General features: G+C 47.3%; 1 protein-coding gene across 2 annotated transcripts in view; it reads right to left on the minus strand.

The window, feature by feature from the left end:
* Positions 1 to 12,809, minus strand: part of col5a1 (procollagen, type V, alpha 1) — a 210,694-nt gene extending 197,885 nt beyond the window's left edge. For both annotated transcript variants that reach the window (XM_055660305.1, XM_055660304.1), the window contains exon 1: positions 12,241 to 12,809. In XM_055660305.1, the coding sequence (XP_055516280.1) occupies positions 12,241 to 12,340 (100 nt within the window). In that variant the 5' untranslated portion in view covers positions 12,341 to 12,809. The remainder of the gene's footprint in view (positions 1 to 12,240) is intronic.
* Positions 12,810 to 26,481: the final 13,672 nt, after the last annotated feature.

A 26,481-nucleotide genomic window follows, 5' to 3' on the forward strand; every position in this document is an offset into this window, starting at 1 on the left:
GGTTGAGAGGGGAAGATAGATCAGCCATGATTGAATGAACTTATGAGCTTACGAACTTATGTTCTCACTTAACTAAGCAAACTCCCAGTCGACCAATACTTCAGTTGTAAAATTCCCATCAAATCCCTTCATTGCTCAGTCCCAACCAGCAAAGAGTAGGAGTAAACGGGTCCTTTTCACAATGGCAGGCAGTGACTAGTGGGGTACCGCAAGGCTCAGTGCTGGGACCCCAGCTATTTACAATATATATTAATGATTTGGACGAGGGAATTGAATGCAACATCTCCAAGTTTGCGGATGACACGAAGCTGGGGGCAGTGTTAGCTGTGAGGAGGATGCTAGGAGGCTGCAAGGTGACTTGGATAGGCTGGGTGAGTGTACAAATGCATGGCAGATGCAGTATAATGTGGATAAATATGAGGTTATCCACTTTGGTGCAAAAACAGGAAAGTCGACTATTATCTGAATATTGGCCGATTAGGAAAAGGGGAGATGCAACGAGACCTGAGTGTCATGGTACACCAGTCATTGAAAGTAGGCATGCGGGTGCAGCAGGCAGTGAAGAAAGCGAATGGTATGTTAGCATTTATAGCAAAATGATTTGAGTATAGGAGCAGGGAGGTTCTACTGCAGTTGTACAGGGTCTTGGTGAGACCACACCTGGAGTATTGCGTACAGTTTTGGTCTCCTAATCTGAGGAAATACATTCTTGCCATAGAGGGAGTACAGAGAAGGTCCACCAGACTGATTCCTGGGATGTCAGGACTTTCATACGAAGAAAGACTGGATAGACTCAGTTTGTACGCGCTAGAATTTAGAAGATTGAGGGGGGGATCTTATAGAAACTTACAAAATTCTTAAGGGGTTGGACAGGCTGGATGCAGGAAGATTGTTCACGATGTTGGGGAAGTCCAGGACAAGGGGTCACAGTTTAAGGATAAGGGGGAAATCTTTTAGGATCGACGTGAGAAAAACATTTTTCACAGAGAGAGTGGTGAATCTCTGGAATTCTCTGTCACAGAAGGTAGTTGAGGCCACAGTTCATTGGCTATATGTAAGAGGGAGTTAGATGTGGCCCTTGTGGCTAAAGGGATCAGGGGGTATGGAGAGAAGGCAGGTACAGGATACTGAGTTGGATGATCAGCCATGATCATATTGAATGGCGGTGCAGGCTCGAAGGGCCGAATGGCCTACTCCTGCACCTATTTTCTATGTTTCTATGTTTGTATAACAGGCTCTATCTATACTTCATGGATAAGGTGTCTGATGATCAGTGCACTACAGACAAATATATGGTGGACACAAAATGCTGGTGTAACTCTGCGGGACAGGCAGCATCTAACATGGACATTGAATAAATCTTACAACGTGCAGTGCTGGGAAGTCCTGCTACACAAACACAATTCCTGGCAGTTGGTCCAGCGAATGTAGCGGCATCTGGGAAATAGGTAAGAGGCAAGAGCTGCTGCCAAGGCAAGTCAGTGAAGTACTTGGAAAAAAAAACAAGGGGCGAGTTTTGAAGAGGCCAAGGAATGACAGGGTTCGCTACTGTGCCAGGACTCCCAACCTCCTGTGAAGTGGTAGCATACCACAGGTACCCAGTCAACCCGCAGAGATCCATACTAACGCCAACAAATCACACACATTCATTGCCAAGCAAACTGGTAGAAACAGGGAAACATAGAAATCAGGAGCAGGAGGAGGCCATTTGGCCCTTCAAGCCCGGCCTACCATTCGATATGATCACGGCTGATCATCCAAATGCACCAACCTACCTGTTCCTGCCTATTCAAGAAGGAACTGCAGATGCTGGAAAATCGAAGGTAGACAAAAGTGCTGGAGAAACTCAGCGGGTGCGGCAGCATCTATGGAGCGAAGGAAATAGGTAACGTTTCGGGCCGAAACCCTTTCGGGTTTCGGCCCGAAACGTTGCCTATTTCCTGAAATGGTTCCTATTCGGCCCGAAACGTTGCCCATTTCCTTCGCTCCATAGATGCTGCCGCACCCGCTGAGTTGTTCCTGCTTATTCCTCGATCTCCTTTTTTCAGGGGAATTACGTCAAACTCCTTGAAGGTATTCAATGTTTTAGCCTTGTATGCCTTTTGTGGTAGGGAATTCCACAGGTTCACCACTCTGGATGGGAGAATTTCTCCTCATCCGAGTCCTAAGTAACCTCCCTGTATCCATCCCTAGGCTGTGACTGCTGGGTTCTGAACTTCCCTACAAGTGGAAGCGATTTTCCTGAATCCGAGTCTATTCAGTACGTCAGGGTTTTATAAGTTTCAATTAGGTCCCTTCTCATTCTTTTAAAGTCGAGTGAAATATCTGCCCTATCATTCAAATCACTCTTTCTGACTTCATACTTTAGAGATATAGCGCAGAAACAGGCCCTTCGGCCCACCGAGTCTGCACCGACCAGCGATCTTTTACACTAACACTATCCTACACACTAGGGACTTATTACAGTTTTACCTAAGCTAATTAACCAACAAACCTGTACGTATTTGGAGTGTGGGAGGAAACCAGGGCCCCTGAAGAAAACCCATGCGGTCACATGCGGGAAGAATGTATAAAACTCCTTACAGACAGCACCAGCAGCCAGGATCGAACCCGGGTCTCTAGCGCTGTAAAGCAGCAACTCTATTGCTGCACCACCGCACCGCCCTTCAACTCTTTGAGGCATCGGTCTGGTGAACCTTTGCTGAACCCGCTCTATAGTAAGGTCCATCCGAACATCACAGCACATAAATACTCAGTGTCACACACAATGAAGCATCCCAAAACACCAGCGTGGTTCCCACATCGAAGGGCCGAATGGCCTACTCCTGCACCTAATTTCTATGTTTCTATGTTTCTATGCTTCAGCCGTCACCCACAACGATCCCTCTTTGCACAGATTCAACCCAGGGCAACATGGTAGGATCTTTTTTGAACGGGAAGTCGAGGACCACAAACTGGAGAAGAGGGTTAAATTGTAAAAGTTTCAAACAGGGAACGAGATGCAATCGATGAAAGAGCGAGTCGGGACTCGAGGAACCCCTACTTGTGTTTGAAGTCTTGTAATTTCTTTCAATGGGTTCAAGTAGCAATGGCTACAATTATTGATGCAGGGACAGAGCGGTAACAGTGCAGGCGGGATCTGAAGTGGAGAAAATAACAGAAGAAAGTCGGAGAGGACGACTTGCGAACAAGTGTAAAAGCGAGAGAAACCAGCAAGGCTGACAGAGAGTGGAGACAAGGCGATGAATTAAATTTATATATTCTGCCATGGCAGTGAGACCTGATCAATAGGACATCCTTCTCCTCCAAGGAATGGCTAAATGACTTCATTGTAACTGGCACTTTATGCAATTCAAACCCAATTACAAATCTCCATCTCAAACACAGCTTAGAAACCAGAAGTCTTCCACAGAATGGGGACAACATATAAACGGGATGTTCACATCTAATTCTATATCAAAAGTTAATGTACCTTATTATAAAGTTCCTCTTCAGTGACTGCACTGCATCTTAAACTTGAGTCAAACTTGAGAACAGAACTCAGACATCAATTGTCTAAGAAAGAACTGCAGATGCTGGTTTAAATCGAAGGTTGGCACAAAATGCTGGAGTAACTCAGCGGGTCAGGCAGCTGGAGGAATAGGTGGCGTTTAGGGTCGAGTCCTCCTCTTCAGATGTACATTGAGCCAAAGCACTGCCTCAGAGTCCTGCTGTATGTACACTGAAGGGCCTGTCCCACTTGGGAGTTATTTGCGTGTCACGCAGGTGGCGGGCGAAGATTTTGTGAATCCCAAAATCCTGGGACGCCGCGCGCGACCGTGCGTCTCTGCCTACACCACCACACACCATGCGCGCGTAATGCACGCCATGCGCACGTTGTACCTCATGACCCGTAAATGATGACGCCCGCGTGGGACAGGCCCTTGAGTCAACTTCGCCAGCACCAGAAACATGCCGATTCTTTGTGTAAAAGTCATGTGCTAAAACATAACATGTCACTGTACCTTGCCCACCGTGACAATTACATATCTTGGAATCACTGATACAACAAGCTTAAGCAGCATCCAACAAATGTCAGTGTGTGTGGGTCGCGTGTGCAAGTGAGGACAGGGGCGCCAACATTCTTCTGTTCACTGGGACGTCAGGAAAGCTTTTTGAACTTGGTGGAGGGTTCAGTACAAACGTGCTGTGGTCAAGGTGGACATTGGGGATGTGAAAGGGATAACAAGCCCGAATCTCTCCCAAAGTCGATCGCAAGCTCGTGAACAGTCTGCTATAAGATCAGGAAGAGGAGCTTGAAATAATCAGCTGGTCAGACAGCATCTGTGGGAACCAAAACACAGCTCATGTTTCAGGCCTGAGCTCCTTTGTCAAAACCATCTGGTTCACCCTGAAGGTCCTGGGAGCAAAAGACGGGACATTGTCGCAGCGGCTGAGTTGCTGCCTCACAGCGCCAGGGACCCAGGCTCCATCCCACCATATCTCTCAAGTCTGAGGTGAAAATGGAGCTGGTGACTCGGAAACGGAGATTGTGACTCGGACAGATGGCGTTGACTTTGACCTCCCCACAGATTGGTTGGTATATTTGCAAAACTTAACTTCAAGCAAGCAAGCAATGCGACACATCCAAGGCAGTGCTTGGTTGAGAGGAAACACGGTTTAGTGCTCAATGTCTACAGCTTATGCAGGGATCTACTGTGCGTTCGATGACACTAGAGACTGCAGACGTTGGAATCTGGAGCAAAACACAATAAGAGCTGAAGGAACAGCAGGTTAGACAGGATCTGTGGAGGGCATGGACCTGACTGGCAGTCTGAGGAAGGGTCCCAAGCCCAAATGTCACCTGTCCATTCCCTCCACAGATGCCGCCTGACCCACTGAATGCTGTGTTTTTTGTTGCGTTGCATGATGTCACAGGTCAGTGCTTAAAGGAAAAACATGAAGGAGATGTTCGTGGTGGAATGATGTGGGAAATCTCAAGGTATGGCTGCCAACATCTTCTCCTCTCTCCGATGAGAATTCTGCAACATCCTCTCTTGCTGCTCCCCCTATGTGATGATTCTGCAGTTCCGTGATCCTCATCCCCTTTGATGACTCAGTTTTCACGCCTTACACCTCCTTATCTCTATGTCTCTCTCTCTCTCCCTGACTCTCAGTCTGAAGAAGGGTCTCGACCCGAAAGGTCACCCATTCCTTCTATCCAGAGGTACTGCCTGAGTTACTCCAGCATTGTGTGTCTATCTTCGGTGTAAACCAGCATCTGCAGTTCCTTCCTATGCACAAGTATTCGCCAATACGATCGGGCAGGTGTGCGTGATTGAGTGAGTGAGCGTGAGAGAGATTGTGAGCAGGTGTGCGCGCGCACACATGGGAATAGGATGCAGAGCCAATGTTGTGCACAAACAACATCAGCTTGCATTTACATAGCGCCTCAAGCACAGCAGAAATGTCACCTGGTGATTTTACTGGAAGATTTAAAAAACAAAATGGACAAATCAGTCACATGAGCGAGATGACCCTTGGTCTTGGTCAAAGCTGCATCTTAACGGAGCAAAGAGAGTTAACGAGAGGACGTATTTTTGCAGAGTTCAGGACGGTGATGGCCGAAGATACAAACTGAGGTTTGGTAAAGGTCAAGACATATAGAACCATAGAAAATAGGTGCAGGAGTTGGCCATTCGGCCCTTCGAGCCAGCACCGCCATCCAATATGACCATGGCTGATCATCCGAAACCAGTACCACGTTCCTGCTTCCTCCCCATATCCCTTGATTCTGTTAGTCCTAACAGCTATATCTAACTCTTGCTTGAAAACATCCAGTGAATTGGCCTCCGCTGCCTTCTGTGGCAGAATTCCACAGATTCACAACTCTCTGGGTGAAAAGGTTCTTCCTCATCTCTGTCCTAAATGGCCTACACCCTTATTCTTAAGAGTTGGAGAATTCCTGGCACGTTGCAGGATGCAAAAATAAGGAAGAAAGTTTGGAAAGCCTGGCTTTGCACAACAGGGAAGGAGTGCAAGTCAGCCTTACATTGATGTGTGGAGAATGACACAGGGCACCTGCAGCAAGTTTGAAAATGAGTGAAAGTGGAAACAGAGGTTGTGGACAATATTTTCTGAGCCAGACATTTGCCAGATAGAAAGATGGGGAATGATGGCCTCATAAACTAGAGGACTTGGCTTTAATGGGAGAGGGGCAAAGCTTACAGATGTGCAGAGCAATCCTCTTTTTTTAGTTTACACACTGGGAGTTGTGGGTGTGGGGAAGACGCGATCAGGGGTGGTGGTGGAGGCAGATATGGCAGTGGCATTTGACAGGGGTTTGGCTATGCAGGGAATGGAGGTATGTGTATCTTGTGCAAGCAGAGGAGATGAGTGCGACTTGGCCTCGTATTCAGTATGGACATTGCGGGCCAAAGTGCCTATTCTGATGCTGTACTCTTCTAAGTTGTACAATGATGGCTTTGGTCCTCTGGATTCTGTTCCTGCAATGCTGGATGTCAGATAAACGAGCTGAGAAACTGGTCAACGTAGGTGGCGGGCGGGGAGGAAAGGCCGGATGTCTTCACATCAGCATGCATATGGGAACAGACCCTATGAATTCAGGCTGCCCAGTGGTGGAGGTGTCGGAGGTAATGGTGGTGCCATGATACGAGAACCCTTGCTCTCATTACCACAGATAAAAGAACTGAGCGTTCAGCCGGACAACCATGAAGAACAATGGAGGAGGGTGGCCTGGTCAGAGGTCAAAGAGACAGAGGTCACGAGGTCATGGTCAGAGGCCAAGGAGAGGTCAGCAAGTGCAAGAATACCTTTGACACAATTGCACCGGATGTGATTTGTACAATGGTGGGGTTTGTCGGGGGTGGGGGGCTGAAAGGATTGAATCATTGGAGAAATGAAAAGCTATAGAAAGATAGTCAAGACAAGTCACTTTTATTTCTATGGCACATTTAAAAAACAATTCTCGTTGATCAAAGTGCTTTACATTAGTGGGGGTACTAACGTTATTCATAGATTAAGTACATACATAAATACATACATAGAACAGGATGGTGCAGAACTAGAACATGCTAGTCCTTAAAGAAGTTTACAAAGAATTCAAGATGGGTGCCTGGTCACAATTAATGCATGGAAATGTGATATTTTCCACCATGAGGTTAGAGCATTGGTACAGCAAATGTTTGTGAGATTAATGAAGAAAGAAGGAACTGCAGGTATAACTCAGCGGGACAGGCTGCATCTCTCGACCCAAAACATCACCTCTTCCTTCTCTCCAGAGATGCTGCCAGTCCCGCTGCATTACACCAGTATTTTGTGTCTACCTTTGGTGTAAATTAGCTTCTGCAGTTCCTTGCTACACAAGGTCAGACGGCATCTCTGGAGAACATGGCTAGGTGACGTTTTGAATCAGGACCATTCCTTGTTATATCGATGACTGGGTTTAGATGTTGTGTCTAATGAGGTGGTGCTAAATAGAATAGGCATGAACTCCTTGCAGTTTCAAAGGAGAGGAGATAGATACTGTAGATGCTGACAGGTTGACCTCAGGAATGAAAGTAAAGAGTGTGCAGGAAGGAACTGCAGATGTTGGTTTAAATCGAAGATAGATACAAAATGCTGGAGTAACTCAGCGGGACAGGCAGCATCTCTGGGGAGAAGGAACGGATAACATCTCAGGTCGAGACCCTTCTTCAGACTGATGGAGAAGAAGGGTCTCCACCCGAAGCATCACCCATGAAAGTAAATAAGTCGGAGTCAAAAGAAAAGGAATGAGGTTTTTGAGGAGGAGAATCTCTTTCCCGTGAGAAGTTTGTGAATCTTTGGAATTTTCTGGTCCCAGTGAATTGGGAGTATTTTGAGTAATCTGGGGCTGTGGACAATAGATTGGAGATGCTAAGGGATTGAGGGCAAAGGGGACTCTGACACCAAGGAGATTGAAAAGACTAGGCTTGTATTCACTGGAGTTTAGAAGGATGAGGGGGCATCTTATAGAAACATATAAAATTATAAAAGGATTGGACAAGCTAGATGCAGGAAAAATGTTCCCAATGTTGGGCGAATCCAGAACCAGGGGCCACAGTCTTAGAATAAAGGGGAGGTCATTTAAGACTGAGGTGAGAAAGAACTTTTTCACCCAGAGAGTTGTGAATTTATGGAATTCCCTGACACAGAGGCCAGTAGAGGCCAAGTCACCGGATGGATTTAAGAGAGAGTTAGGTAGAGCTCTAGGGGCTAGTGGAGTCAAGGGATAATGGGAGAAGGCAGGTACGGGTTATTGATAGGGGACGATCAGCCATGATCATAATGAATGGCGGTGCTGGCTCGAAGGGACGAATGGCCTCCTCCTGCACCTATTTTCTATGTTTCTATGTTTCCAAGGAGAACGTTGTGTGCTCGGGTTCAGAGGCTGGGCAGTCTCAACAGCAGATGGATTGAGGCATGGTGCAGCCTGGTGTTATAATGGAAGCTGAAGCAGGTAGCCATAACAATGATGACCAAGTAGTAAGGCAGGTTTAACTCAGGATAAAGTAGAATAAATACAAAGGTATCAAATAATCTAAGATAGACACAGGAGAAATCCACAGTTTATGGGGCAGGACAAGGGGCCTTCCAAGAGAATTCCCAACCAATACCATGCAGACACAAACAGCAGCCTGGAGTGGATAGTCTCACGCGCATAGGAAGGAACACCAGAAGATAGACACAAAGTGCCGGAGTAACTCAGCCGGTCAGGCAGCACCTCTGAACAAAAAGGATGAGTGACTTTTCTTCAGCCACTTCTGACTTCTTTAGAGAATGAAGAAGGGTTCTGACCTGAAACATCACCTACTCCTTTTCTCCAGGGATGCTGCCTGACCCGCTGAGTTACTCCGGCACTTTGTGTCTATCTTGTGGATAGTCCCGCCCATTTGGACAACAGAATCGAGGCATCGCAAGCAGACAGTTTGACCAAACTGAGCAATGATCGGGATTTCACTTTCCTGTTGCAACGTTACGCCCCATCTGACTTAGAACTGCAAATTGTTGGTCAAATCCCAGCCGCGCATTTGTTCCCTCCATCCCGTAGGAATGTTTATGCCAGAGGGTTGCAGCGTTGGTTCCCACTGGAATACCATTGCTAGAAAACATGAAACGATTGCCTTGCTAATTTTTTGCTCAGATATTATATCCAGCTCCTTAACTCCTTGAGGCTGGTGACAGCAAGTTGGTTGAGAGACAGCACCGGGATGAGAAATAAGGAGGCGTTTTGGATGGGACCTGGGGAGAGAACAGCAGGGGTCTGTGTGTTGTGTTGCAAGATGTGAAGGCATTCTCAGGAGGGTTTCTGTCCATGAACCTTGAGCAGCTATCTGGCTCCGATACCCAGAGGTGAACCACACCACCATTCCCCTCATTTGGAGAAGGTCTGGTCAGGAATTTTAAGCTGGGTCCATTCTAATAGCAAGTTCAGGAGTTGACCAGGCACAGCTACACCGCCCAGCCCACTGGTAGCTCTGGGATACAGACAATCAGGTTACATTCTTCCTTTCTAATTAGCCGTGACTGGTTTCTTTCTGGTTAGTGGAAAGTCTTGGAATCCAGGCCCTGGTCCATGACATCTGCAAAGTCTCCAGCTGTAAATCCTAGCGTCAGGATATTAACCCCTTCACTCCCGCCCCACCCACATTTAACCCCTGCCACCCACTATTAACCCCTTCACTCCTGCGCCACACGTATTTAACCCCTTCATTCCTACCCCACCCACATTTAACCCCTGCACCCCTGCCACCCGCTATTAACCCCTTCACACCTGCCATCAACCCGTTCATCCCCAGTGCATAGTTAACCCCTTCATTCCCACCGCATGAATTTGACCTCTATATTCTCACAGCCCACACTTAATTCTTCCATTGCCATGAATGCAATTTAACTCCTTCACATTCACTGCTCAGGGTTAACCATGTTTCCCCCTCACTGCTAGTACACATTCACTTCACTCCCCCACAAGCAGCTCAAGCCTTTCACTCCCATTGTCCACATTTAGCTCTGATGTTCCAACCATCTTGGCTCGTATCGTTCACTCCTGTCATTTGCAGTTTAATGTGTAAGAAGGAACTGCAGGTGCAGGTTTAAACCTGAAGATAGACACAAAAACTTGAAGAAGGGTCTTGACCCAAAACGTCACACATTCCTTCTCTCCAGAGATGAACCGCTGAGTTACTCCAGTTTTTTTTGTGTCTATTTGCAGTGTAATCCCTTCAATCGTGCCCACGGCCACAAATGCCAGCCGGAAATTAACCCCGCACGTTCACTACTTAACCCTTTCGCTGCCAGCACGCAGTAACTGCTGGGTGAACAATGGCAAGGAAATCTCCGTGGCTGTACTGATGAAAGATGGGTCGGAAGAGGCGTAACGTGAAGGGGAGCAGTCACCAGCTGGCAACTGACCAGAGCAAAAGCAGCTTGGTAGAATGGCACAGGTGCCCAGGGTGGAAGAAGGGTCTCGACCTGAAACGTCACCTATTCCTTTTCTCCAGCGATGCTGCCTGACCCGCTGAGTCACTCCAGCTTTTTGTGTCTGCACCTGACTGGGGGAATGGCCCCCTCTATGAAGCCACAGTAGAAGGAAGCATCTAATGCCCTCTCAGTAGCAAGCAGGCACTTGCAATAGCTGGAGTAACTCAGCGGGTCAGGCAGCATCTCTGGAGAAAAGGAACAGGTGACGTTTCGGGCCGAGGCCCTTCTTCAGACTGGAAGTCAAGGGAGTGAGAAACAAGAGCTATAAAAGATACATAGAACAAATAAATGAAAAATATGCCAAAAATACAACAATGTTCAAGGAAAGGTGGAGCCCACAATGGTCTATTGTTGGCTGTGGGGTAGGTGATAATGAGTTGTACAATAGTTAACATAGAAACATAGAAAATTGGTGCAGGAGTAGGCCATTCGGCCCTTCGAGCCTGCACCGCCACTCAATATGATCATGGCTGATCATCCAACTCAGTATCCTGTACCTGCCTTCTCTCCATACCCCCTGATCCCTTTAGCCACATCTAACTCCCTCTTAAATATAGCCAATGAACTGGCCTCAACTACCTCAGTTCTCCCTCAGTGCCACTTTTTTTCTGCAGATGAGATTCAAGACTTCGAACAAGCTAATTGATTTAATATTAGGTCCCAGCTATTGCAAATTGCAATCAAGAACATCTGTACAAGAATTCACTCCCTCCCCCCCCCCCCCCCCCCCCCCCCCCCCCCCCCCCACGTGTTCTTCATCCCCTGGGACATCTGGCCAAGCACTTCCCAGTCAGAATTAAGTCATTTCAGCTGGGGGCGGTTCGAATCCAGGGATGGCCACAGTAACACACTGGCCCGGTGATGTCGAATGAACAGCAGCAGAACCCAAGTGCTCAAAATTCCCTACAATATCCCAAACTTACAGATGATACTGACAGATTGCGTGTATAACCCAGGCTCTTTGAAAGAAGGCAACTTCGCTCCACCTCTCTCTCCCCCCCCCCCCCCCCCCCCCCCTCCCTCTTTCGATCTTTCCCCCCCCCCACTTGCTGAACTTTTTATTTATTAAACAGTTTATTTAATAAAAAAACAAAACACAGTAAATCCCACCCATCATACGAGGGAGACTGCGTTTTGGAAGCCGTGCTTTAATTCATTGGAAAGGTGAACGACTGAGGAGCTGACGCTAGGAGGAGCGGAGTCCCCCATGTTAAAATAAAAACTTAAAACACACAGAAAAGTTGGGGGTCGTTTCAATCTTTGTATCCCCACGGAAGCGAGTGCCACAACTTATATAGCCCCAACAAAGTGAAAAGTTTTGCAGTTTAAAAAAAAAAGAAGGGGGGGGGGGGGGGGGGAATGGTGCTAATTGGGAGAGGGAGAGGGACCCAGGCGAGGTGGGGTTAGCTTGTCAGAGGAGGAGGGAAGTCAGTGGGAATCCGACACTCCTGCGCTTCTTTGTAAGGAATGCTCTCGATTTAAACAAAGTCATGTTTTCTGGTCTCGGGATCTGGACGGAGACAGAGGAGAGAGGGTGGGGGGGTGGGGGGGAGAGAGATAGAGGAGGAAAATCTTGCAGCAGTACAAAGTTACACACAACAGACCTGACCTCCAAAAACAAGGCAAAAATGTTTTCCAATGAAAGCAAAGTTTGCATTCGAGTTTCAATGCACCCCCCCTCTCTCCTCTCTTTCCCAAATCCAGTCTGAGAGAGAAGGGTTCCGCACAGACCACACTTACCTGCGTTGACACTGGTTGTTAATGCGAGGATTGCGATTTGCAACGTTAGAACTGAGTCCCAAATCCATCCCTTCCATCTCCACCGAACCCGATCATCCATCCCGCACAGTTCCCGGCAGCGGCTGACTTCCAAAATAAATTTAAAAAATCTTTTTTTTTTTTGTTTTTTGCAAAATTGGGAATTGGTCAAATTTAGTGATGGGGGGGATGTTACAAAAAAAATAAAACACCAACAAAATCTTAGGAAGCCATAAGGAGTTTTTGTTCCTTTAATCTACTGCTGCCCCGGCTGCTTTGCCTTGCCTTCCTTCACCACTCTGCTCTCCCCCCGACTGACAGAACCCTTGATCCTCTTCACGCCGCTTCCTGCAGCTGAACTTCTGCACACAAAAAAAAAAGCAAAAAAAAAAAAAAGTCTGGAGTGCTTTCTTCCCCCCTCCCTCTCTCCCTCTCTCTCTTTCACTGCCCACTCGAAACACTGACACCGCCCAGAACAGCCCCTCCACTTAGCGGGCACTGGGAGGCTTCACAACACACGACTCCAACTTCAGACTTTGTTTCATTCCCTGTCGTCCAACTCCCGAAGTTTGAAGCGGCAACTTTAAACTTTCAGTGTACAACCCCCCCCCGCTCTCAGCTACCGAGGCAACTTTCTTTACACTTGGACCCCGAACACACAGTCTCTCTCTCTCTGTGCTTCACAGGGTCCCCCCACCCACCAAAAGCCTATTAACCGAGGGGAGTAAAAAAAAAAACACATAGTTCCTTCCACCACTTTGGGGGAAATCCAGAACCAGGGGGCCATACTTTAAGAATAAGGGGTTAGGCCATTTGGGACTGAGATGAGGACAAACTTTCACCCTGAGAGTTGCGAGTCTGTGGAATTCTCTGCCACAGAAGGCAGTGGAGGCCAATTCACTGGATGTATTCAAGAGAGAGTTAGATTTAGATCTTGGAGCTGACGGAATCAAGGGATGTGGGGAAAAAAAGCAGGAACTGGGTACTGTGATTCTGGATGCTCAGCCATGATCATATTGAAAGGCGGTGCTCGAAGGGCCGAATGGCCTACTCCAGCTCCAGTTCTCTATGTTTTGCCCAGTCACACCGCAACCTCGGATTAGGGCCCAACCTCGAAGTGACCCCGGGGGACTCAAATCTGTTCCCAAATCTGAACATTTCTTTCCTTGTTTATTATATGGTTTCCCGTGTACTATCATTAATATTCTGCTGTGCTGCACCAAGTAAGGATGTCATTGTTCTATTTGGGACATATGACAAGAAAACACTCTTGACTCTTGGCCCTTGAACCCTAATGGGTTCTGCACCATTTCATCCCTTTAATTTCTCTCTGACTCTCAGTCCGAAGAATGGCCTCAACCCAAACCGCCACCTATCCCTTCTCTCCAGAGATGCTGCCTGTCCCGCTGAGTTTCTCCAGCATTTTGTATCTATCTTTGGACCCAATTCAACCCCTGACAACAGGAATTTTAGTTTAGTTTACAGATACAGCACAGAGACCGACCAGCGATCCCCGATTAACACTATCCTACACACACACACACACACAAGGGGCAACTTACACATACCAAGTATACAAACCCAAGCCAATTAACCTACAAACCTGTATGTCTTTGGAGTGTGGGAGGAAACCGAAGATCTCAGAGTAAACCCATGCAGTCACGGGGAGAACGTACAAACTTCACACAGACAGCACCTGTATTGGGGATCGAACCCATGTCTTTGGCGTTGCAAGCGCTGTAAGGAAGCCGCTGCCGCCCTGCTCCTAATCTCAATATAAGCATAGAGTTCCAACAAAAGTCAACAATGCAGCCCCCAAATTCACATCAACCAGGGGTGTGGGGGAGGGGCAAGTGCAGCAACCCCCCCAAGGTAAACTAGGGCCATGATGGTACCAAAATAAAAGTATTTAATGCATGAAGTGCTGTGAATGATAACAATAAAGATATTCTCCATTACAAACCAGACTTGAAGCTTTGCTTGATGAACAAGGTGGATAATCTAATGGATATTCACCGGACTGGTGAACAATCAGGACAATGGTTTGAAGATTGAGGGGGGATCTTATAGAAACTTACAAAATTCTTAAGGGATTGGACAGGCTAGATGCAGGAAGATTGTTCCGGATGTTGGGGAAGTCCAGAACACGAGGCCACAGTTTAAGGATAAAGCGGGAAATCTTTTAGGACCGAGATGAGAAAAACATTTTTTACACAGAGAGTGGTGAATCTGTGGAATTCCCTGCCACAGAAGGTAGTTGAGGCCACAGTTCATAGGCTATATTTAAGAGGGAGTTAGATGTGGCCCTTGTGGCTAAAGGGTTCAGGGGGTATGGAGAGAAGGCAGGTACGGGATACTGAGTTGGATGATCAGCCATGATCATATTGAATGGCGGTGCAGGGCCGAATGGCCTATTCCTGCACCTATTTTCTATGTTTCTATGTTTCTATGTTTGTATAACAGGCTCTATCTATACTTCATGGGTAAGGTGTCTGATGATCAGTGCACTACAGACAAATATATGGTGGACACAAAATGCTGGTGTAACTCAGCGGAACAGGCAGCATCTCTGGAGATAAGGAATGGGTGACGTTTCATGTCGAGACCCTTCTTCAGACTGGTCTCGACCCGAAATGTCACCCATTCCTTCTCTCCAGAGATGCTGTCCGACCCGCTGAGTTACTCCAGAATTTTGTGTCTACCTTGGATTTAAACCTGCATCTGCAGTTCTTTCCTACACAGACAAATGTATAATGGGTGAAGGTATAATGTGGGTGTACAATCTACAGTGTAAGATGGAGGTATGAGGTGGATGGATGGATGTATACAGGGTCGCTCCATGGATGCTGCTGCACCCGCTGAGTTTCTCCAGCACTTTTGTCTACCTTCAACGTACAACAGAAAGGTTCAAGAACATGTAGTACACAATGAGTGAATGTATTAACAAGCATCAGTTTTAGGTTTAGAGATACAGCGCCGAAACAAGCCCTTCGGCCCACCAAGTCTGTGCCCCAGTGATTGCCCTGTATACTAGCACTATCCTACACACTAGGGACAATTTACAATTCACAGAAGCCAGTTCACCTACAAACCTGCACCTCTTTGGGATGTGGAAGGGAACCAAAGCACCCGGAGAAAATCCACGCGGTCAGGGGGAGAACGCACAAACGCCAGACAGACAGCACCCGTGGTCAGGATCGAACCTGGGTCTCTGGCTACGTGAGGTAGCAATGCTACCGTTAGTCCAGGAGCAGCTTCTTCCCAACAATCATCAGGCTATTGAACGCCATGAGCTACATCTAAACTCTGAACTCCAAACTGCTGTGATTGCATTCGGGACTTTGGGATTTTGTTTGCATTTTGAATAATGCTGATTTTTTTTAATAGATTGGACTTTTTTTAAAATGTTTCTTTGTTATATTATGTACTGAGTTCTGCGTTTGCAAACCAGCTGTGCTACTGGAGGTGAGAATTGTCTCATTTTGGTACATGTGATAGCAAACCACTCTTGACCCTTGAGTTTGCAGTCTGGTTGCTTGGGTTCTCCTGAGATCCTACAGGGTATGGAAATGGAAGAGAGAAGTACTTGAAAGCTAGGCATGGTTCCAGGAGGACTTTCCCCAGGGAAAATGTTTCCTCACTTACTGAATAGTTGAGCTTTGAGCAATAGCTCTGACCAACGTCTCACAGTTCTCCTTACCAGAAAAGCAGTAGACTGGAAAGACAGTACCACATTAGATGGAGAGATCTAGCAGCTACAGCTCTGTAAGCCTAAATTTGCAGTTGGAAAACATCTAGTGGTAAAATCAATTATCTTTTGGAAGTAGCATGGGCTCACAAAAATGTTCAAGGAAAACCATTTTGTATTAATTTATAGAATAGTGAGTAACAGGGAGGATTGAAATGCAAGATCATCTCTGCCCCCTCTCACCCTGGCCACAGACTCTTTGAATCACTTCCCTCTGGAAGGCGACTCCGGACTGTCAAAGCTGCCACAGCCAGACATAAAAACAGTTTTTATCCACGAGTAGTTGCTCTACTCAACAGCCAAAAATCTGTAGGCTCCCTTTGATCTGGTATTTTGTTGGTTCACATGCTTGATCAATGGTGTTTTATCATTAATGTTTTATTATTATTAATGTTTAGTGTTTTCGGAGTCATTCGTGACTGTCACTGCATGTCATGTTGTTACTTGTGGACGGAGCACCCGGCAAATTCCTTGTATGTGAATACTTGGCCAATAAACTTACTTACTTTTGTGTTTAAGAAGGAGCTGCAGATGCTGGAAAATCGAAGGTGCACAAAAGTGCTGGAGAAACTCAGCGGGTGCAGCAGCATCGATGGAGCGAAGGAAATAGGCAACGTTTTGGGCCAAAACCCTTCTTCAGACTGAAGAAGGGTTTCGGCCTCAAAACCTACTTACTTACTTACTTACTTACTTACTTACTAGCGTGGTTGATGTGTACGTGGATTTTTAAAATATAGTGAGACCATTCAGCCCTTTGGGCCCATGCTAGCTCCTAAGAAAGTATTCCCATTGCTCGCTTTTCCCTTCTCCGTAGCTTCTAGCATCCCTCCAACATATGCTTTCCCACACATGCCCATCCACTCTCCATTGGGTCAACTCCACCATTTAACCATGGCATGGCTGATCTATCTTTCCTTCTCAACTCCATTCTCCTGCCTTCTCCCCATAATCTTTGACACTCTGATTATTTTTCTTATACCACAAGAGGATGGGAGAGAATTTAAGCTTGGATTTCTAAAGGATCACAGCAAGCAAGCTTTCCAATTGCTTTCTTTCAGGAGGATGCAGTAAAATGGATAGGACCAGACATGATGGGCCGAAGGTCCTTCTCCCAGGCTGTGCATTCATCTTTTTTTAGTTTTTAGTTTTAGAGACACAGCACAGAAACAGGCCCTTCAGCCCACCGGGTCCGTGCCGACCAGCGATCCCTGCACACTTACACTATGCCACACACTGGGGACAATGTACAATTATACCAAGCCAACCTGAGATAGATACAATTGCTGGAGTAACTCAGCGGGACAGGCAGCATCTCTGGAGAGAAGGAATGGGTGACGTTTCGAGTCGAGGCCCTTCTTCACCCATTCCTTCTCTCCAGAGATGCTGCCTGTCCCGCTGAGTTATTCCAGCTTTTTTGGTTGAAACTAGCACCTGCAGTTCCTTCCTGTACAACCCACACACCTGTATGCCTTTGACAATACTGATATCAAGTGTAGGGGCTGCTGAGAGAAGTTGGAGGGACCCGGTGTGGGAGGGTTACCAAGAGACTGCCAGGTCATAGAAACATAGAAAATAGGTGCAGGAGTAGAGGCCATTCAGCCCTTCGAGCCTGCACCGCCATTCAATATGATCATGGCTGATCATCCAACTCAGTATCCCATACCTGCCTTCTCTCCATACCCCCTGATCCCTTTAGCCACAAGGGCCACATCTAACTCCCTCTTAAATATAGCCAATGAACTGGCCTCAACTACCTTCTGTGGCAGAGAGTTCCACAGATTCTCCACTCTCTGTGTAAAAAATTATTTTCTCATCTCGGTCCTAAAAGATTTCCCTCTTATCCTTAAACTGTGACCCCTTGTTCTGGACTTCCCCAACATCGGGAATAATCTTCCTGCATCTAGCCTGTCCAACCCCTTAAGAATTTTGTAAGTTTCTATAAGATCCCCCCCCTCAATCTTCTAAATTCTCGCGTGTACAAGAAAAGTCTATCCAGTCTTTCTTCATATGAAAGTCCTGCCGTCCCTGGAATCAGTCTGGTGAACCTTCTCTGTACTCCCTCTATGGAAAGAATGTCTTTCCTCGGATTAGGAGACCAAAACCTCCACCTACACATTGTGCCACATCACAACCCGTCTCACTAGTCATGCTGCAGCATCTGTGACTAAGGCATCCCAGGCATCTGGCAGCAGCTGACAAGGGCCACAGCTGGGGCTACACAGACACATTCCAGCCATGCCCGCTGTATTAGCCCAGCTTACCGAGAGCATGATACAGGTCAGTGCTAAGTGGAGAATCCCCCCCCCCCCCCCCCTCCCCCTCACCCCCCCCCCCCCCACCCCTCTGACCCTTCTCTCCCACCAATTCTCCCCCTCTCCCCTCCTCTCCCCTCTCCCCTCTCCTCCTCTCCTCCTCCTCCTCCTCTCAGCAGCCCCCCCCCCCCCCCCTCTCTCCTTGTCCCTCCCCCACCCCCTTGCTCCACCCCCATTCCTCTCCCCTTGCATCATAGAAAATGGGAGATTTCTGGCAAGGACTTTCTCTCCTCATTATTCACCACCGGTGCTTAGAATAAGCAGATTAACTGCAGTGACATTCAGAAGCAGCGTGACTCATTGATTAAGACACTCATAGTTGCGAGGCACAAAGGCTGGTGTAATCCATGTAAAGTGCGTTTCCCTCATTACACGAACATGTTAGCCGGACAATGTCCACTGGAGGCCTGGCCGTTCTCACATGTCCCTGATATAATTGCTGCCTTGAAATTGAGAAATCTGCCTGTGAGCATTTCACACAGGGGCCTTCAGTCAGTTAGCAGAGCCGTCACGGTGGGTTTACATGAGGCATCTACGGTGTCTTTGCAGACACACTAACCAGTCTCTCCATGAGCGAGAATCCGCAGCTCCAGGGTTGACGATGAACTGAGAGGAGACCGAGGGGGAGAGAAGAAGGTGCGGGGCCGTGTGAGTGAGAGCAGTCTCTAGAGCAGTGGTTCCCATCCGTTCTTAGCTCATGGCCCCCTTGGGGTCTTTTAATTTTTCTGTGTCCCCCCCCCCACCCACGACATTATTAGCGGAAACAAAGTACTTCAATATTATAATACCTTCCATAAAAATATCAGTGTCTATTAATTGCACAAATATTCCCTTTTATTCTATTCCACAAACATCAAAAATATTTCAACTACATAGATTTAAATTTATTAGAACTGAAATTTAGGAGGCAACAGGGTGGTAGTTCTGTGGCCCCCTTCGTTGAACCAGTGGCCCCCTAAATCCCAACATTTTTCTGTGCCCCCCCTGATATTTACCATGGATATGGCCCCAGGTTGGGACACTGCTCTAGATGACACTTGTAAGTCAGCTCCTCCCTCCATAGATGGTGCCATTGCCCCAAGCTTGATGTAAACTCACCTCCAAGCAGAGATGATGGCAGAGGTCGGTCGAGGACACGCCACCGAGAGAATAAAGGGGGGGGGGGGTTGACACGGGGAACGTTGAACACTTTGTGACTCTGTCGCCACACTATACATGGTGACTCTTTGCATACCCTGTCTCTGGTCACATGTGATAATACAGTTTCATCCATCCATTCATTCATTCATTCATTCATTCATTCATTCATGCATTCATGCATTCATTCATCAATCATTCATTCATTCAATCATTCATTCATTCAATCATTCAATCATTCATTCATGCATGCATTCATTCATTCATTCATTCATTCTGATGACTCCGGGCTGAAAGGACTCAGTGTGTCCTGGCTCCATGAAGGTCCACTGCATGATATTGTCCAGGTGAGTGTTCCCGCACAGTAACACTATCCTACACACCTTAGGGACAATTTTATATTCATACCAAGCCAATCAACCTACAAACCTGCACGGCTTTGGAGTGTGGGAGGAAACCGGAGAAAACCCACGCGGTCACGGGGAGAACGTAAAAACTCCGTACAGACAGCACCCGTAGTCAGGATCAAACCCGGGTCTCTGGCGCTGTAAGGCAGCAACTCTACACGCTGCACCACCGCGCCTCTCGTGTTTGGTTCCATTACAATTCCCAGCCCCTCCTTTCATCCCACTCCTGCCTCTGATCCCACTCCCTGCTCCAATCCCACTTTGAGAGGTTTTTTCTCCTCCCCATTATCACCCTCACCATTCATCTCAAATTATTTCCTGAATGCTTTTCCCGTTTTCTCACAGTTTAGCCTTGGATCCCTCCCAACCCTTCGTGCCTGGTGAAAACCAGGTCTTAAGTTGCAAGATGCTGCCTGGAATCGCAAAGCTAATAAATAGTCTGAAATCATTGGAATTTTACCAAAAAAACATTTGAGACTAACATCTCATCTTGCTTCCTGTTTAAACAGCAGCACACAGAACATGCAATGGAAACAATCGCTACATATGAAGACATTAGACGATAGACAGATAGGAGTGAGAGAGGCAAAGTGAGACGGGGAGGAACAGTGATGTCGTCGGGACAAGTCTGGAGTATTGTCTTGTCCACAAGTATAGGTCCAGTGGCATCACAGACACATAGGCACAGATAACGCACAAAACATAACATTACATAGATATTATACACGACAGTGCTTCTACGCAGCGGCGGTGGAAAGCATCTTGTCCGGGAACATTACCATCTGGTTTGGGAATTGCTCTGCCAAGGACAAGAAGACTCTGCAGAGAGTAGTGCGTTCGGCCAAACGCACTATGGGAACTTCACTTGCCCCCCTGCAGGAACTATACATCAGGAGGTGCAACTCCAGAGCCAACAATATCATGGGAGACCCCTTCCACCCCTGCAACGGACTGTTCCAGCTGCTACGGTCAGGCAAACGCCTCCGTTGCCATGCGGTGAGAACGGAGAGGTTGAGAAGGAGTTTCTTCCCAGAGGCCATTCGGTCTGTAAACGCCTATCTCACCAGGGACTAACTCTACTGAACGTTTTTCCTTCCATTATTTATTATGTAAAAGAATATGTGTGTTGTGATTGTGTTTATAGTTTGTTTGGTTGTTTGGTTGTTTGTCTTTTTGCACAAAAGTCCGCGAACATTGCCACTTTCATTTCACTGCACATCCCGTATGTGTATGTGACAAATAAACTTGACTTGACTTGACTTGACAATGAAAAGGAAAGACTGTGCAAAACAAGAATCTTAGTGTAAAAAAACACTTAAGAATCAAGAGCATTTCATTATCATATACACCAGGACAATAATATTCATAATAATAAGTCTTTATCGTCATTGCACTTAGAAATACAACAAAATTAGGAGAGCTAAACCCGATCAGTGCAACCAAAACATGTCCAAACAAGACCAAGTCACATCCAAGGTACACAAAAATGCTGGAGAAACTCAGCGGGTGCAGCAGCATCTATGGAGCGAAGGAAATAGGCAACGTTTCGTCCCGAAACGTTGCCTATTTCCTTCGCTCCATGGATGCTGCTGCACCCGCTGAGTTTCTCCAGCATTTTTGTCTACTTTCGATTTTCCAGCATCTGCAGTTCCTTCTTAAACGCAAAGTCACATCCAATGCATTCAATACGTTATTCTGCACTGGGAGAATATTACACTTTAAATTTAGTAAAATACTTTAAAGGATTTAAAAAAAGAGGAAATAGAGCGCTCTGTTTTATAGTGGAGTTGATGACAGCATTCTCATGTCGTGTGGATAGTTGAGGAATTTAGAGTTCTAATGGCCCAGGGAAAGGAACTGTTCTTGAGTCTGTTCTGTACTGCCTACCAGAGGGCAGGAGGTTGAACAGTGATTGTCCAGGATGGGAGGGGTCTTTGATGATTTTCCTGGGTCTACGGAGACACCGAGAGCTGGAGATGTCATCCAGGGAAGGCAGAGGGCAGCCGATGATTTTCTGGGCAGTTTTCATCACTCCCTGCAGCGCTCTCCTTTCTGCTGGTGAGCAGCCGACATATCGCACACCATGATACAATATGCCAGCACACTCTCGATGGTGGAGAGGTAGAAGGGCACAAGCAGCTTCTCCTCCAGACTGTTCTTCCTTAGCACTCTCAGGAAGTGCAATCGCTGCTGGGTCTTTTTTTACCACCACTGAAGTGTTGGCAGACCAGGGGAGATCCTCCACAATGTGCGTTCCCAGGAATCGGAAGGTGGAAGCCCTCTCGACACTTGTTGTATGTCAAAGTCAAAGACAAAGTCAAAGTAGCCTTTATTGTCATTCAGACCTTGCAGTCTAAACGAAATGTTGTTGCCTTGCAGTCCTACATATAGTAAAAATGACAAAAACACCCATTAAACACAAATTAACATCCACCACAGTGAGTTCACCTGGCAGCTCCTCACTGTGATGGAAGGCAAATCTCTTAAGTCTTTGTCTCATCCCTTCTTATTCTCCCTCTGCGCCGAGGCGATCCAGGCTTCAGATGTTGTGACCCCGCCGGGCGATGATAAGTAATGTCAGTCCCGCGGCTGAATCCGAGCTCCGCGAACGGGCGGTTCAACTCCGCGGCCCGGGGGTGGTCGAAGCTGCCGCCCTCCAGTCCAGCGGACGCAGCTGTTGTCGCGGGAGCTCCGGAGAACAGGTCACCAACCTGGGGCCTGCGAGCTCCCGACGATGTCGTCCACTGGGCCCGCGGTCTGGTCGGGTCGGGTCAGGTGGCATCTGCGGGCCCAGTGGACGAGATCCACAGTGGACGACATCCACTGTCCACGTTGCAGCCTTGCAGGTACATTAACACAACAACGCAACAGATAAATGTACAATAAACAAAAATACAATGAACTATAGGTTATTCCAGGCAACCAACCTATAATAATGCAGTTAATTTTTAGTTTTAGAGATACAGCACAGAAACAGGCCCTTCGGCCCACCAAGTTGGCACTGACCAGCGATCCCTGCAATCTAACACCATCCAACACACTAGGAACAATTTACAATTATGCCAAGCCCAATAATCTGCACACTTGCACAAACTCACACACACATACACACACCCATGCACACTTACACAAACTCACACGCACATACAAACACACAGATGCTCAAGCATGTAGTCAGGGCTTGAAAGAAAGAGAGACAGAGAGAGATGGGCGGTGGACAGACAGATACAGGCAGGTTAGAGGTGGGAGGAGAACAGACTGACATGACTGTTGCAGGAAGGAACCGCAGATGCTGGATTAAACTGAATGTAAATACAAAAAGTAACTCCGCGGGTCAGGCAGCATCTCTGGAGAAACGGAATAGCTGATGTTTTGGGTCTCGACCAGAAACGTTGCCTTTTCCTTCTCTCCAGTAATGTTGTCTGAGCCGCTGAGTTACTCCAGCTCTCTGTGTCCATCTTCAACTGTCAACATGTCTACCAGGCCATCAACGTGAATCAGTAATTGTGTTTCTCTCCTGATCCAGCAGCCTGATCTGTTGAGAGTTTCCACCACGAGTTTGACTTTTTTCAAACTCGGGAGAGCTCTTGGAATGAACTCGTACCGTGGGACAGGGCTATGATCTGTTGAAAGATTCCACCAGTGGCCGACTTCGATCAGAAACCAGTGGCCGACTTAGACTCAGGCATAATAACACTTAATTGTGGGCTCTTCCTTGGGAAGCTACTGAACACATCATGATTCATCCTCACTAGACCGACTTTCCAAGGAAGGGGCGGAATGTTCCTTGAGCAAGTGGTGGTGGTGCAAACTGAGCATTGCCCCTTCAGTGAGAGTGAGAGTGAGAGAGAGAGAGAGAGAGAGAGAGAGTGCTCCCTGTTCTTTCCAGGGATTGCCGGCAATTTATAAATAAACCCCGACCCATGAATGAAGGATTTGCAGTGTGTTTCAGAGTGTCAGACTAGTTCCACGTTTGTCCACTCTGCCAAAGTATAAGGGCGCCAAGGTTGTGAAAGGATGCATTTTTCTTTGCTTGTTTACAAACATTTGCACAGCGACCAAATGCAAGGAAGGCTTTTGAAAAAAAAAAATGTGTTTAGCACTTGGCGTCCAGCTCTGTAACTCTCATGATAGTTTGCAAGTCACTCGCTCATAAAAGTGTGAAAAGGTGTGCCTTCTATCCCACCGCATGCCCAACGGACCCATGAAGAGAGGATGAAAGTCTGAAACTAGCACAGGTCACATTCAGGGTAAAGTTCCTCTGACACGGCCCCTTCATAACGTGCAGGTTAGAGAGGCCTGGACACAAGGCCCACATTGTTGGGACTGTGTCGCGGGCAAGAGATAGAGGCAGACCTTTGCTGAAGGAAATGGCGGGTTTTTTTCACAACCCGAGGAAAGGCGGTGTTTTGTGTGAAGGTTGGTGGCTGTGTACAAGGAAGAGTTGTTGGGATGAATGGACGTCGCGACGGGCTGCCCAACTTGACAGGAAGTGTTTCTCAACCCTACACACAAGCTAATCACTCTCCTCCTTCCACTTGCCTGGCTACTGGAACTCTTTGGGTTAAGGGCATGTTTGAGTCTTTGGGTTGTGTAACAGCTGGAGGAGGAGGAGGAGGAGTGTGTCTGGGAATAAGGAGGCTATGGGCCAAGTGTTGGCTATGGTCAGACTGGACATGGTGGGCAGAAGGGCCTGCTTCCATCACGGAGGTTGGGGGCAGATGAGTCAACAAAGAGTCGAAGTAACTCCCCAAAGCAATAAAAAATATCCAAGGAAGATTTTATATCTGAAGAATGCCTGAAGAAGGGCCTCGACCCATCACACCCATTCCTTCCTTCTCTCCAGAGATGCTGCCTGTCCCGCTGAGTTACTCCAGCATTATTTTATATATCTTTTGTTTAAACCAGCATTTGAAGTTCCTTCCTATACATTCCATAATTCCATGCTGTATCATTTCATGTATAAAACTATTTATAAAATATATATTAAAAATCTGAAGAAACATATTAGACACGGAGTGAACACTCAGCACTGAGAGGTGGAACCTTCGTGTGGCAGATACAGCATGGGTTGGACATGACACTCACAGACATGGGCCCATCAGAAACTCCCATGGGAGGGGGAGGGGAGGTCTCCCTGTCGGCCTGCTCCTGGGCCTGGCCAAGATGGCCATTCGCGGGTCCAGGCAGCGGGTAGGCCACTGCCGCACCACGGTTGATTTCCCGGGCCCACGTCCGTGCCCGCGCCTCCCTAGAGAGACAACACGCAGTGTCCACGGGGACTGGAGACCTTTCCGTGAACGCCTGCCGAGTGTTTCGTTGATAAAGTTGACGTTATATTAATTTGATGATCGTTTGTTTGTAAACTGTCAACATCGGCAGCTTTTGATTGTGTTAATACTCTGTATGTTTCTATTTATTTTTTTGAATAAAAGTATTTGTATAACAATTTTAAAAAGGCGGACACAGCACAGTTTCGACACGGTAAGGTTCCTCCAAAAGTGGAACCATGAACCCAGACACGGCATGGGCCTACCTAATCTCCCGGTTGCCAAACACGTTAATGCCCCTTCCTATTCCCTCACTGACCTCTCTGTCAAGGGCCTCCTCCATTGTCAGTGAGGGAATAGGAGGTTGCAGGTGGTTGCCAGAGGTTGCAGGTAGTGGAAGCAGGTAGGGAGACTGACAAGAACCTCCGGGAACCGCACGGAAACCTTGGGCGGGGCGCAAAGTCTCCAGAGGTTTCCGTTCAGGTTTCCTAAGTGGGACAGGGGCATTATTAGCCTGCACACCACAACTCTCTGTCCCGCCTTCTCCGTTCTCGGTGTAAGAACTGAGTATCATGTATCTGTACACTGTCAATGGCTCGATTGTGATCATGTCTTGTCTGTCCGCTGACTGGTTAACGCACAACAAAAGCTTTGCACTGTACCACGGTACACAGAGACAAGGAACGGAACTCAACTGAACAAAGATACTCAGTCTGTATTTAAGAAGGAACTGCAGATGCTGGAAGATCGAAGGTACACAAAATTGCGGGAGAAACTCAGCGGGTGCAGCAGCATCTATGGAGCGAAGAAAATAGGCAACGTTTCGGGCCTCAGTCTGTAACCTTGCTTCTGTTATTTAGAAACCTAGAAACATAGTGTTAGGTGCAGGAGTAGGCCATTCGGCCCTTCGAGCCTGCACCGCCATTCAATATGATCATGGCTGATCATTTCAGCAGTATCTCGTACCTGCCTTCTCTTCCCACTCCTGATCCCCTGAGCCACAAGGGCCACATCTAATTACCTCTTAAATATAGCCAATGAACTGTGGCCTCAACTACCTTCTGTGGGAGAGAATTCCACAGATTCACCACTCTCTGTGTGAAAAATGTTTTCCTCATCTCGGTCCCATCTGCACAATTCTGTTATACCCCCAAGTGCAAGGTAAAGTTCCCAATGACAATAGACAACAGACAATAGGGGCAGGAGTAGGCCATTTGGCCCTTCGAGCCAGCACCGCCATTCAATGTGATCATGGCTGATCATCCCCAATCAGTACCCCGTTCCTGCCTTCTCCCCATATCCCCTGACTCCGCTATTTTTAAGAGCCCCATCTAGCTCTCTCTTGAAAG

Source organism: Leucoraja erinacea, chromosome 31, assembly GCF_028641065.1.
Source record: "Leucoraja erinacea ecotype New England chromosome 31, Leri_hhj_1, whole genome shotgun sequence".
NCBI lineage: Eukaryota > Metazoa > Chordata > Chondrichthyes > Rajiformes > Rajidae > Leucoraja > Leucoraja erinaceus.